At 47.1% G+C, this 15,000-nt stretch overlaps 1 protein-coding gene across 1 annotated transcript in view; it reads left to right on the top strand.

Annotated features, from left to right (window-relative positions):
• Positions 1 to 15,000, top strand: part of LOC117500069 (rho GTPase-activating protein 27-like) — a 46,526-nt gene that overhangs the window by 9,257 nt on the left and 22,269 nt on the right. Inside the window, 3 exon segments of the mRNA XM_034152768.1 lie at positions 3,553 to 3,682; positions 4,516 to 4,705; positions 4,767 to 5,421. Of these exon segments, the coding sequence (XP_034008659.1) occupies positions 3,652 to 3,682; positions 4,516 to 4,705; positions 4,767 to 5,421 (876 nt within the window). The 5' untranslated portion in view covers positions 3,553 to 3,651.

Genomic DNA, 15,000 nt, shown 5'->3' with positions numbered 1-15,000 from the left:
CTATTTTGCTCTCCTCCACCCTGTCTTTGCATGCGCTGCAGCTGACCACGCCCTCCTTCAAAGGAGGGGGCCGAGTTACGAGCGTCGTGTTACCATGCTGTTACCATGCTGTTACCATGCTGTTACCATGCTGTTACCATGCCACGGCAACCTCTCATTCCCCTGATAGGTCAGCTCCACCGTCCTGACGTCAGAGAAATGTTCAAATCTGGATCAGTTTTTATCAGATCCGTTGCAGCCCCTTTTTTAGAGATTTGGGTATGGAGGAAAATAGAGAGGGTTGTGTTTTCTGACACTTGGTGAGTTCCCTGGAACACCGGGGACACATATTCATGTAGAAAAGACGTACACAAGTGCATTTTGCATGATAGGTCCCCTTTAAGTGATTCATAGCGAGCAGCGTTTAGATGAAGCAGAGAACTCTGCTGCAGAACCCTATTGTTCTAGAGACAGGAAACACACACACACACACACACACACACACACACACACACACACACACACACACACACACAAACACAGGGTGTGATGTCAGCGGGGGAGGGGCTTACAGCAGGAAGAGCAGAGACTTCCCTTTATAAACAGTACTGAGACTAGTGTGTGTGTGTGTGTGTGTGTGTGTGTGTGTGTGTGTGTGTGTGTGTGTGTGTGTGTGTGTGTGTGTGTGTGTGTGACATAGAGCAGCAAAACTGCTTTGAATTGTTTCAAGAGACTATTATTTTATTATTTTACAGAAAAGGAATTATTTTATTATTGTTTTAGGCATCGGTGTTACTGGGAAGCTCTGCACCTGGACAGCCGCTGACGTCACCAAGCCCCGCCCCCTCAGATAGAGTGGGCGGGGCTTGTGAATCAGTGACGAGCTCCGAACCTCTGCAAAACATCTGAGGCTTTTACTGTGAAAGAGTGAGGCTTTTACTTTGAAAGAGTGAAGCTTTTACTGTGAAAGAGTGAGGCTTTTACTGTGAAAGAGTGAGGCTTTTACTTTGAAAGAGTGAGGCTTTTACTTTGAAAGAGTGAGGCTTTTACTGTGAAAGAGTGAGGCTTTTACTGTGAAAGAGTGAGGCTTTTACTTTGAAAGAGTGAGGCTTTTACTGTGAAAGAGTGAGGCTTTTACTGTGAAAGAGTGAGGCTTTTACTGTGAAAGAGTGAGGCTTTTACTTTGAAAGAGTGAAGCTTTTACTGTGAAAGAGTGAGGCTTTTACTTTGAAAGAGTGAGGCTTTTACTGTGAAAGAGTGAGGCTTTTACTTTGAAAGAGTGAGGCTTTTACTTTGAAAGAGTGAAGCTTTTACTGTGAAAGAGTGAGGCTTTTACTTTGAAAGAGTGAAGCTTTTACTTTGAAAGAGTGAGGCTTTTACTTTGAAAGAGTGAAGCTTTTACTGTGAAAGAGTGAGGCTTTTACTGTGAAAGAGTGAGGCTTTTACTGTGAAAGACTGAGGCTTTTACTGTGAAAGAGTGAAGCTTTTACTGTGAAAGAGTGAGGCTTTTACTTTGAAAGAGTGAAGCTTTTACTGTGAAAGAGTGAGGCTTTTACTTTGAAAGAGTGAGGCTTTTACTGTGAAAGAGTGAGGCTTTTACTTTGAAAGAGTGAAGCTTTTACTGTGAAAGAGTGAGGCTTTTACTTTGAAAGAGTGAGGCTTTTACTGTGAAAGAGTGAGGCTTTTACTGTGAAAGAGTGAGGCTTTTACTGTGAAAAAGTGAGGCTTTTACTGTGAAAGAGTGAAGCTTTTACTTTGAAAGAGTGAGGCTTTTACTGTGAAAGAGTGAGGCTTTTACTGTGAAAGAGTGAGGCTTTTACTTTGAAAGAGTGAGGCTTTTACTGTGAAAGAGTGAGGCTTTTACTTTGAAAGAGTGAGGCTTTTACTGTGAAAGAGTGAGGCTTTTACTGTGAAAGAGTGAGGCTTTTACTTTGAAAGAGTGAAGCTTTTACTTTGAAAGAGTGAGGCTTTTACTTTGAAAGAGTGAGGCTTTTACTTTGAAAGAGACCAGCGCCTCTCGATCAAGTAAAGTACAAGTACCTCAAAATTGTACTCGGTGACCCTCACCAACAGAACAGTATTAGAGAACCCTCACCAACAGAACAGCATTAGAGAACCCTCACCAACAGAACAGCGTTAGAGAACCCTCACCAACAGAACAGCATTAGAGAACCCTCACCAACAGAACAGTATTAGAGAACCCTCACCAACAGAACAGCGTTAGAGAACCCTCACCAACAGAACAGCATTAGAGAACCCTCACCAACAGAACAGCGTTAGAGAACCCTCACCAACAGAACAGCATTAGAGAACCCTCACCAACAGAACAGTATTAGAGAACCCTCACCAACAGAACAGTATGAGAGAACCCTCACCAACAGAACAGTATTAGAGAACCCTCACCAACAGAACAGTATGAGAGAACCCTCACCAACAGAACAGTATGAGAGAACCCTCACCAACAGAACAGCGTTAGAGAACCCTCACCAACAGAACAGTATTAGAGAACCCTCACCAACAGAACAGCATTAGAGAACCCTCACCAACAGAACAGTATTAGAGAACCCTCACCAACAGAACAGCATTAGAGAACCCTCACCAACAGAACAGCGTTAGAGAACCCTCACCAACAGAACAGCATTAGAGAACCCTCACCAACAGAACAGTATTAGAGAACCCTCACCAACAGAACAGCGTTAGAGAACCCTCACCAACAGAACAGCATTAGAGAACCCTCACCAACAGAACAGCGTTAGAGAACCCTCACCAACAGAACAGCATTAGAGAACCCTCACCAACAGAACAGCATTAGAGAACCCTCACCAACAGAACAGCATTAGAGAACCCTCACCAACAGAATAGTATTAGAGAACCCTCACCAACAGAACAGCGTTAGAGAACCCTCACCAACAGAACAGCATTAGAGAACCCTCACCAACAGAACAGCGTTAGAGAACCCTCACCAACAGAACAGCATTAGAGAACCCTCACCAACAGAACAGTATTAGAGAACCCTCACCAACAGAACAGTATGAGAGAACCCTCACCAACAGAACAGTATTAGAGAACCCTCAACAACAGAACAGTATGAGAGAACCCTCACCAACAGAACAGTATGAGAGAACCCTCACCAACAGAACAGCGTTAGAGAACCCTCACCAACAGAACAGTATTAGAGAACCCTCACCAACAGAACAGTATTAGAGAACCCTCACCAACAGAACAGCATTAGAGAACCCTCACCAACAGAACAGCGTTAGAGAACCCTCACCAACAGAACAGCATTAGAGAACCCTCACCAACAGAACAGCGTTAGAGAACCCTCACCAACAGAACAGCATTAGAGAACCCTCACCAACAGAACAGTATTAGAGAACCCTCACCAACAGAACAGCATTAGAGAACCCTCACCAACAGAACAGTATTAGAGAACCCTCACCAACAGAACAGCGTTAGAGAACCCTTGAGTTGTTATATCTGCACCTGTCGGCCACCGTAGGTTTAACGTAAAGACAAAAGCTCAGAAAGTATTTTCTTATAAAATTATCTAAATATTGATCTGCTGTTTTTCAGGGGGCTGCTGATGATCCCATGTGACCTCTGACCTCTGACCTCACCTTCAGACTCACCTGCCCGTCCACCTGAGGGGGGCGGGGCCTGAGGAGCATCACCATGGAAACCACCTCCTCGCTGCTCGGCAGAGGTGAGACCAACGATTATTTGTTTAAGAAATGTATTCTCATAAATGATGCGGTAAGCAGGAGGACAGAATTACGTCTAAACTGACGCCGTTTTGCATTTCTATAGGTTGTAGATACGAGCATGGTTTTATATACTATCACGTTTAATCGTGTTTTATGCCGTTTGCCAATACTTGATAAGTGGCTCGTAAAACACAGGAGGTATGGAAACTAAGAACACCATATGTTTGGTAGATTTGGCAGCTAATATAACACAACACATTAGTTGTATTTCCTTTAACTGGTGGATATAGAGTTGCTGCGGGGGGGGTTGAAATGCACAGGCTGCAGTGGAGTTCCAGCTGATCGACATCAGACCTCCATGCTGCTACTCTGGTTCAAACTGCATCCACCAAACAATATGATTTATCTCGACCTCCCCAAAAGAACCAAAGTCTTTTTTAGCTGTTCTGTCCTCATTTCCTGCGATCTTCTTCATGCAGTCAGTCAGAATGAATATTAATACGGGCGTTTATTTGACTATTTATATGCAAATATGGGCGTTACGTGAAGCCCGCAAAAGCTGCGGTACATTTCGAGTTGATTGTGATTTATATACGCAACGTTTTATAAATCGGAAAATGTCTGTGCGTATTTATTTGCTTTGTCCTACGTAAGCAACCTTCCCACGTGAATCCTACGCAAGGCTTTATCAATGAGGCCCCAGGACTTTTAGACATCACCTGGGACACTGGATGGTGTTTCTGTAGAAAGTGCTTAATGAATGTTTCAGCCTGAACCCAGTGTATAGAAGCTGCTCCACTAACGGACTGCTGGTTCTGTTCTGGTCCTGCAGGTCTGGGTCTGGTCCTGGTGGAGTTTCAGTATGAGTACCCGGGTCGAGACGGCTCCACGGTCTCCATCAAACCCAACGAGCGCTACGTCCTGCTGGCAAAGACCAACGATCACTGGTGGCAGGTGCGCCGCGACCGCAGCTCCAAACCCTTCTACATCCCGGCCAAGTACGTGAAGGAGCTGCCGCTGGACCTGCCGCTGAGCTTCCCCCCCCGCAGGACCAGAACTAGAACCACAGCCGGTCCCTGTTCCTCTTCCTGTCCCTGTCCCTGTGGCTGTTCCAGTTCCTCTTCCTGCTCCAGTTCCTCTTCCTGCTCCTCTTCCTGTTCCTGTCCCTAAGCCTCCGGAGGACCCCAAGAACCAGCCGGGGGACGAGGTGATGATCCGTCTCCGTCCCGATGCTTCGTCCCGTAAGACGGAGAACCGCATGTCCACGTTTGGCGGCGTCCCATTGGATTTCGTGGACCCGACCCCGGCTCAGAGACCCCCCCCGGCTCAGAGACCCCCCCCGGCCCCCATAGACACCGGGACTACAAACATGGCCGACGAGGCGGCGAGCAAAAAGCACTTCCTGGACGAAAACAGGGACAAAACCCGGGTCCCCAGCTTCAGCCCGGCCGACCCACTGGCAGCGCAGAGGAACCAGAACCTGCCGATACCTGTGGACACACCCACCGTCCCCCTCCAACACCAGGTGCACCACCAGGAGGAGGAAGAGGCGGAGGAGGAAGAGGAAGAAGAGGTAGAGGAAGAGGAAGTAAAGAAGGAAGTGAAGGAGGAAGTAAAGAAGGAAGTGAAGGAGGAAGACTCGCACCACATCTACGAGTCGATCCAGGACCTGAACCTGGACTTGGAGGCTCTGATTGGGGGGCGAGCGAGTCCTGACCCGGCCCCCCCCTCCACACAGGTAACACACCTGAGTCCCCCCTCCACACAGGTAACACACCTGAGCCCCCCCCTCCTCACAGGTAACACACCTGAGCCCCGCCCTCCACACAGGTAACACACCTGAGCCCCCCCCCTCCACACAGGTAACACACCTGAGCCCCCCCCTCCACACAGGTAACACACCTGAGCCCCCCCCTCCACACAGGTAACACACCTGAGCCCCCCCCTCCACACAGGTAACACACCTGAGCCCCCCCCCCTCCACACAGGTAACAAAACCCCCCCCCTCCACACAGGTAACACACCTGAGCCCCCCTCCACACAGGTAACACACCTGAGTCCCCCCTCCACACAGGTAACACACAGAAGTGGCACCTCTGAACACAGAAAATACAATTATAAAAACTAAATTTCTTCTTTGTATGAACTCCCCTAATCAGAAAATAATAATATTAATAATAAGAATTCATTCTATTTCGAGGTGCCTTTCAAAGCACCGAAGGACACCTTACAATTGATCAAATATTCTACAGAAAGGTTTTAGACAATACAAAAGGACCGTAGCAGGGAACATGGAGCTCTACAGTGAGCAGGCTGATCTGAACAGGAGGGTGTGAACACTTGAACGTGGAGATGGTGTCAGACTGTGTCAGACTGTGTCAGACTGTGTCAGACTGTGGGAGATTGTGTCAGACTGTGTCAGACTGTGTCAGACTGTGTCAGACTGTGGGAGATTGTGTCAGACTGTGTCAGACTGTGTCAGACTGTGTCAGACTGTGGGAGACTGTGTCAGACTGTGGGAGACTGTGTCAGACTGTGTCAGACTGTGTCAGACTGTGTCAGACTGTGGGAGACTGTGTCAGACTGTGTCAGACTGTGTCAGACTGTGGGAGACTGTGTCAGACTGTGGGAGACTGTGTCAGACTGTGGGAGATTGTGTCAGACTGTGTCAGACTGTGGGAGACTGTGGGAGATTGTGTCAGACTGTGTCAGATTGTGTCAGACTGTGTCAGACTGTGGGAGATTGTGTCAGACTGTGTCAGACTGTGGGAGACTGTGTCAGATTGTGTGAGATTGTGTCAGACTGTGGGAGATTGTGTCAGACTGTGTCAGATTGTGTCAGACTGTGGGAGATTGTGTCAGACTGTGTCAGATTGTGTCAGATTGTGTCAGACTGTGTCAGACTGTGGGAGATAGTGTCAGATTGTGTGAGATTGTGTCAGACTGTGTCAGACTGTGGGAGATAGTGTCAGATTGTGTCAGATTGTGTCAGACTGTGTCAGATTGTGTCAGATTGTGTCAGATTGTGTCAGACTTTGTCAGACTGTGGGAGATTGTGTCAGACTGTTTCAGACGGTGTCAGATTGTGGGAGATAGTGTCAGATTGTGTCAGATTGTGTCAGCCTGTTTCAGATTGTGTCAGACTGTGTCAGACTGTGTCAGATTGTGGGAGATAGTGTCAGATTGTGTCAGATTGTGTCAGCCTGTTTCAGATTGTGTCAGACTGTGTCAGACTGTGTCAGATTGTGGGAGATAGTGTCAGATTGTGTCAGACTGTGGGAGATTGTGTCAGACTGTGTCAGACTGTGTCAGACTGTGGGAGATAGTGTCAGATTGTGTCAGACTGTTTCAGATTGTGTCAGACTGTGGGAGATTGTGTCAGACTGTGGGAGATTGTGTCAGACTGTTTCAGATTGTGTCAGACTGTGGGAGATTGTGTCAGACTGTGGGAGATTGTGTCAGACTGTGTCAGACTGTGTCAGACTGTGTCAGACTGTGGGAGATTGTGTCAGACTGTGTCAGACTGTGTCAGACTGTGGGAGATAGTGTCAGACTGTGTCAGACTGTGTCAGATTGTGTCAGACTGTTTCAGACTGTGTCAGACTGTGGGAGATAGTGTCAGACTGTGTCAGACTGTGTCAGATTGTGTCAGACTGTTTCAGACTGTGTCAGACTGTGGGAGATAGTGTCAGATTGTGTCAGACTGTGTCAGACTGTGTCAGACTATGGGAGATAGTGTCAGACTGTGTCAGACTGTGTCAGATTGTGTCAGACTGTTTCAGACTGTGTCAGATTGTGTGAGATTGTGTCAGATTGTGTGAGATTGTGTCAGACTGTGGGAGATTGTGTCAGACTGTGTCAGACTGTGTCAGACTGTGTCAGATTGTGTCAGACTGTGTCAGACTGTGGGAGATTGTGTCAGATTGTGTCAGATTGTGTCAGATTGTGTGAGATTGTGTCAGATTGTGTGAGATTGTGTCAGACTGTGGGAGATTGTGTCAGACTGTGTCAGACTGTGGGAGATTGTGTCAGACTGTGTCAGATTGTGTCAGATTGTGTGAGATTGTGTCAGACTGTGGGAGATTGTGTCAGACTGTGGGAGATTGTGTCAGACTGTGGGAGATTGTGTCAGACTGTGGGAGATTGTGTCAGACTGTGTCAGACTGTGTCAGATTGTGTCAGATTGTGTGAGATTGTGTCAGATTGTGTGAGGTTGTGTCAGACTGTGGGAGATTGTGTCAGACTGTGTCAGACTGTGGGAGATTGTGTCAGACTGTGTCAGACTGTGTCAGATTGTGTCAGACTGTGGGAGATTGTGTCAGACTGTGTCAGATTGTGTCAGACTGTGTCAGACTGTGTCAGACTGTGTCAGACTGTGGGAGATAGTGTCAGATTGTGTCAGATTGTGTCAGACTGTGGGAGATTGTGTCAGATTGTGTGAGATTGTGTCAGATTGTGTCAGACTGTGGGAGATTGTGTCAGACTGTGTCAGACTGTTTCAGATTGTGTCAGACTGTGGGAGATTGTGTCAGACTGTGGGAGATTGTGTCAGACTGTTTCAGATTGTGTCAGACTGTGGGAGATTGTGTCAGACTGTGGGAGATTGTGTCAGACTGTGGGAGATTGTGTCAGACTGTGTCAGACTGTGTCAGACTGTGTCAGACTGTGGGAGATTGTGTCAGACTGTGTCAGACTGTGTCAGACTGTGTCAGACTGTGGGAGACTGTGTCAGACTGTGGGAGACTGTGTCAGACTGTGTCAGACTGTGTCAGACTGTGTCAGACTGTGGGAGACTGTGTCAGACTGTGTCAGACTGTGTCAGACTGTGGGAGACTGTGTCAGACTGTGTCAGACTGTGGGAGATTGTGTCAGACTGTGTCAGACTGTGGGAGACTGTGGGGAGGTTGTGTCAGACTGTGTCAGATTGTGTCAGACTGTGTCAGACTGTGGGAGATTGTGTCAGACTGTGTCAGACTGTGGGAGACTGTGTCAGATTGTGTGAGATTGTGTCAGACTGTGTCAGATTGTGTCAGATTGTGTCAGATTGTGTCAGACTTTGTCAGACTGTGGGAGATTGTGTCAGACTGTTTCAGACGGTGTCAGATTGTGGGAGATAGTGTCAGATTGTGTCAGATTGTGTCAGCCTGTTTCAGATTGTGTCAGACTGTGTCAGACTGTGTCAGATTGTGGGAGATAGTGTCAGATTGTGTCAGATTGTGTCAGATTGTGTCAGACTGTGTCAGACTGTGTCAGATTGTGGGAGATAGTGTCAGATTGTGTCAGACTGTGGGAGATTGTGTCAGACTGTGTCAGACTGTGTCAGACTGTGGGAGATAGTGTCAGATTGTGTCAGACTGTTTCAGATTGTGTCAGACTGTGGGAGATTGTGTCAGACTGTGGGAGATTGTGTCAGACTGTTTCAGATTGTGTCAGACTGTGGGAGATTGTGTCAGACTGTGGGAGATTGTGTCAGACTGTGTCAGACTGTGTCAGACTGTGGGAGATTGTGTCAGACTGTGTCAGACTGTGTCAGACTGTGGGAGATAGTGTCAGACTGTGTCAGACTGTGTCAGATTGTGTCAGACTGTTTCAGACTGTGTCAGACTGTGGGAGATAGTGTCAGACTGTGTCAGACTGTGTCAGATTGTGTCAGACTGTGTCAGACTGTGGGAGATAGTGTCAGATTGTGTCAGACTGTGTCAGACTGTGTCAGACTATGGGAGATAGTGTCAGACTGTGTCAGACTGTGTCAGATTGTGTCAGACTGTTTCAGACTGTGTCAGATTGTGTGAGATTGTGTCAGATTGTGTGAGATTGTGTCAGACTGTGGGAGATTGTGTCAGACTGTGTCAGACTGTGTCAGACTGTGTCAGATTGTGTCAGACTGTGTCAGACTGTGGGAGATTGTGTCAGATTGTGTCAGATTGTGTGAGATTGTGTCAGATTGTGTGAGATTGTGTCAGACTGTGGGAGATTGTGTCAGACTGTGTCAGACTGTGGGAGATTGTGTCAGACTGTGTCAGATTGTGTCAGATTGTGGGAGATTGTGTCAGACTGTGGGAGATTGTGTCAGACTGTGGGAGATTGTGTCAGATTGTGGGGAGATTGTGTCAGACTGTGGGAGATTGTGTGAGATTGTGTCAGACTGTGTCAGACTGTGTCAGATTGTGTCAGACTGTGGGAGATTGTGTCAGACTGTGTCAGATTGTGTCAGACTGTGTCAGACTGTGTCAGACTGTGTCAGACTGTGGGAGATAGTGTCAGATTGTGTCAGATTGTGTCAGACTGTGGGAGATTGTGTCAGATTGTGTGAGATTGTGTCAGATTGTGGGAGATTGTGTCAGACTGTGTCAGACTGTTTCAGATTGTGTCAGACTGTGGGAGATTGTGTCAGACTGTGGGAGATTGTGTCAGACTGTTTCAGATTGTGTCAGACTGTGGGAGATTGTGTCAGACTGTGGGAGATTGTGTCAGACTGTGTCAGACTGTGTCAGACTGTGTCAGACTGTGGGAGATAGTGTCAGACTTTGTCAGACTGTGTCAGATTGTGTCAGACTGTTTCAGACTGTGTCAGACTGTGGGAGATAGTGTCAGACTGTGTCAGACTGTGTCAGATTGTGTCAGACTGTTTCAGACTGTGTCAGACTGTGGGAGATAGTGTCAGATTGTGTCAGACTGTGTCAGACTGTGTCAGACTATGGGAGATAGTGTCAGACTGTGTCAGACTGTGTCAGATTGTGTCAGACTGTTTCAGACTGTGTCAGACTGTGGGAGATTGTGTCAGATTGTGTCAGACTGTGTCAGACTGTGTCAGACTGTGGGAGATTGTGTCAGATTGTGTCAGATTGTGTGAGATTGTGTCAGATTGTGTGAGATTGTGTCAGACTGTGGGAGATTGTGTCAGACTGTGTCAGATTGTGTCAGACTGTGGGAGATTGTGTCAGACTGTGTCAGATTGTGTCAGATTGTGTCAGACTGTGTCAGACTGTGGGAGATAGTGTCAGATTGTGTGAGATTGTGTCAGACTGTGTCAGACTGTGGGAGATAGTGTCAGATTGTGTCAGACTGTGTCAGACTGTGTCAGACTATGGGAGATAGTGTCAGACTGTGTCAGACTGTGTCAGATTGTGTCAGACTGTTTCAGACTGTGTCAGACTGTGGGAGATTGTGTCAGATTGTGTCAGACTGTGTCAGACTGTGTCAGACTTTGGGAGATTGTGTCAGATTGTGTCAGATTGTGTGAGATTGTGTCAGATTGTGTGAGATTGTGTCAGACTGTGGGAGATTGTGTCAGACTGTGTCAGATTGTGTCAGACTGTGGGAGATTGTGTCAGATTGTGTCAGACTGTGTCAGATTGTGTCAGATTGTGTCAGACTGTGTCAGACTGTGGGAGATAGTGTCAGATTGTGTAGATTGTGTCAGACTGTGTCAGACTGTGGGATATAGTGTCAGATTGTGTCAGATTGTGTCAGACTGTGTCAGATTGTGTCAGACTGTTTCAGACGGTGTCAGATTGTGGGAGATAGTGTCAGATTGTGTCAGATTGTGTCAGCCTGTTTCAGATTGTGTCAGACTGTGTCAGACTGTGTCAGATTGTGGGAGATAGTGTCAGATTGTGTCAGACTGTGGGAGATTGTGTCAGACTGTGTCAGACTGTGTCAGACTGTGGGAGATAGTGTCAGATTGTGTCAGACTGTTTCAGATTGTGTCAGACTGTGGGAGATTGTGTCAGACTGTGGGAGATTGTGTCAGACTGTTTCAGATTGTGTCAGACTGTGGGAGATTGTGTCAGACTGTGGGAGATTGTGTCAGACTGTGTCAGACTGTGTCAGACTGTGTCAGACTGTGGGAGATTGTGTCAGACTGTGTCAGACTGTGTCAGACTGTGTCAGACTGTGGGAGATAGTGTCAGACTGTGTCAGACTGTGTCAGATTGTGTCAGACTGTTTCAGACTGTGTCAGACTGTGGGAGATAGTGTCAGATTGTGTCAGACTGTGTCAGACTGTGTCAGACTATGGGAGATTGTGTCAGACTGTTTCAGACTGTGTCAGACTGTGGGAGATTGTGTCAGATTGTGTGAGATTGTGTCAGATTGTGTGAGATTGTGTCAGACTGTGGGAGATTGTGTCAGACTGTGTCAGACTGTGGGAGATTGTGTCAGACTGTGTCAGATTGTGTCAGATTGTGTCAGATTGTGTGAGATTGTGTCAGACTGTGGGAGATTGTGTCAGACTGTGGGAGATTGTGTCAGACTGTGTCAGACTGTGGGAGATTGTGTCAGACTGTGTCAGACTGTGTCAGATTGTGTCAGATTGTGTGAGATTGTGTCAGATTGTGTGAGATTGTGTCAGACTGTGGGAGATTGTGTCAGACTGTGTCAGACTGTGGGAGATTGTGTCAGACTGTGTCAGATTGTGTCAGATTGTGTCAGACTGTGTCAGACTGTGTCAGACTGTGGGAGATAGTGTCAGATTGTGTCAGATTGTGTCAGACTGTGGGAGATTGTGTCAGATTGTGTGAGATTGTGTCAGACTGTGGGAGATTGTGTCAGATTGTGTCAGACTGTGTGAGATTGTGTCAGACTGTGGGAGATTGTGTCAGATTGTGTCAGACTGTGTCAGATTGTGTGAGATTGTGTCAGATTGTGTGAGATTGTGTCAGACTGTGGGAGATTGTGTCAGATTGTGTCAGACTGTGTCAGATTGTGTCAGACTGTGTCAGATTGTGTCAGACTGTGTCAGATTGTGTCAGACTGTGTCAGATTGTGTGAGATTGTGTCAGACTGTGGGAGATTGTGTCAGATTGTGTCAGACTGTGTCAGATTGTGTCAGACTGTGTCAGATTGTGTCAGACTGTGTCAGATTGTGTCAGACTGTGTCAGATTGTGTGAGATTGTGTCAGACTGTGGGAGATTGTGTGAGATTGTGTCAGATTGTGTCAGACTGTGGGAGATTGTGTCAGACTGTGGGAGACTGTGTGAGATTGTGTCAGACTGTGTCAGATTGTGTCAGATTGTGTCAGACTGTGTCAGATTGTGTGAGATTGTGTCAGACTGTGGGAGACTGTGTCAGACTGTGTCAGATTGTATCAGACTGTGGGAGATTGTGTCAGATTGTGTCACATTGTGTCAGATTGTGTCAGACTTTGTCAGACTGTGGGAGATTGTGTCAGACTGTTTCAGACGGTGTCAGATTGTGGGAGATAGTGTCAGATTGTGTCAGATTGTGTCAGCCTGTTTCAGATTGTGTCAGACTGTGTCAGACTGTGTCAGACTGTGGGAGATTGTGTCAGACTGTGTCAGACTGTGTCAGACTGTGGGAGATAGTGTCAGATTGTGTCAGACTGTTTCAGATTGTGTCAGACTGTGGGAGATTGTGTCAGACTGTGGGAGATTGTGTCAGACTGTTTCAGATTGTGTCAGACTGTGGGAGATTGTGTCAGACTGTGGGAGATTGTGTCAGACTGTGTCAGACTGTGGGAGATTATGTCAGACTGTGTCAGACTGTGTCAGACTGTGTCAGACTGTGGGAGACTGTGTCAGATTGTGTCAGACTGTTTCAGACTGTGTCAGACTGTGGGAGATAGTGTCAGACTGTGTCAGACTGTGTCAGATTGTGTCAGACTGTTTCAGACTGTGTCAGACTGTGGGAGATAGTGTCAGATTGTGTCAGATTGTGTGAGATTGTGTCAGATTGTGTGAGATTGTGTCAGACTGTGGGAGATTGTGTCAGACTGTGGGAGATAGTGTCAGATTGTGTCAGATTGTGTGAGATTGTGTCAGATTGTGTCAGACTGTTTCAGACTGTGTCAGACTGTGTCAGACTGTGTCAGACTGTGGGAGACTGTGTCAGATTGTGTCAGACTGTTTCAGACTGTGTCAGACTGTGGGAGATTGTGTCAGATTGTGTCAGACTGTGTCAGACTGTGTCAGACTGTGGGAGATTGTGTCAGAATTGGTGTCAGATTGTGTCAGATGGTTGTCAGATTGTGGTGAGAATTGTGTCAAGATTGTGTGAGATTGTGTCAGACTGTGGGAGATTGTGTCCAAGACTGGTGTCAGATTGTGTCAGACGGTGGGAGATTGTGGTCAGACTGGGTGTCAAGATTGTGTGAGATGTGTGTGAGATTGGTGGTCAGATTGAGGTCAGATTGGTGGCCAGATTGTTGTGAGATTGTGTCAGACTGTGGGAGATAGTGGTCAGATTGTGTCAGAAGACTGTTTCATCGAATTGTGTCAGACTGTGGGAGATTGTGGGGGTCAGACTGGTGGGAGATGTGTGTCAGACGTTCAGATGTGTCAACTGTGGGAGAGTTGTGTCAGAACTGTGGGGAGATTGGTGTCAGACTGTGTCAGACTGGGGTCAGACTGTGTCAGACTGTGGGAGATTGTGTCAAGCTGTGGTCAGACTGTGTCAGACTGTGGGAGATAGTGTCAGACTGTGTCAGACTGTGTCAGATTGTGTCAGACTGTTTCAGACTGTGTCAGACTGTGGGAGATAGTGTCAGACTGTGTCAGACTGTGTCAGATTGTGTCAGACTGTTTCAGACTGTGTCAGACTGTGGGAGATAGTGTCAGATTGTGTCAGACTGTTCAGACTGTGTCAGACTATGGGAGATAGTGTCAGACTGTGTCAGACTGTGTCAGATTGTGTCAGACTGTTTCAGACTGTGTCAGATTGTGTGAGATTGTGTCAGATTGTGTGAGATTGTGTCAACTGTGGGAGATTGTGTCAGACGTGTCAGACTGTGTCAGACTGTGTCAGATTGGTCAGACTGTGTCAGATGTGGAGATTGTGTCAGATTGTGTCAGATTGGTGAGATTGTGTCAGATGGTGGTGAGATGGTCAGACTGTGGAGATTGTGTCAGACTGTGTCAGACTGTGGGAGATTGTGTCAGACTGTGTCAGATTGTGTCAGATTGTGTGAGATTGTGTCAGACTGTGTCAGATTGTGTCAGATTGTGTCAGACTGTGGGAGATTGTGTCAGACTGTGGGAGATTGTGTCAGACTGTGTCAGACTGTGTCAGATTGTGTCAGACTGTGGGAGATTGTGTCAGACTGTGTCAGATTGTGTCAGACTGTGTCAGACTGTGTCAGACTGTGTCAGACTGTGGGAGATAGTGTCAGATTGTGTCAGATTGTGTCAGATTGTGTCAGATTGTGTGAGATTGTGTCAGATTGTGTCAGATTGTGTCAGACTGTGTCAGACTGTGTCAGACTGTGGGAGATTGTGTCAGACTGTGGGAGATTGTGTCAGACTGTTTCAGATTGTGTCAGACTGTGGGAGATTGTGTCAGACTGTGGAGATGTGTCAG

The sequence above is a fragment of the Trematomus bernacchii genome, unplaced genomic scaffold (genome assembly GCF_902827165.1).
Source record: "Trematomus bernacchii unplaced genomic scaffold, fTreBer1.1, whole genome shotgun sequence".
Classification (NCBI taxonomy): domain Eukaryota; kingdom Metazoa; phylum Chordata; class Actinopteri; order Perciformes; family Nototheniidae; genus Trematomus; species Trematomus bernacchii.
This window is presented reverse-complemented; position numbering and strand designations above follow the sequence as displayed.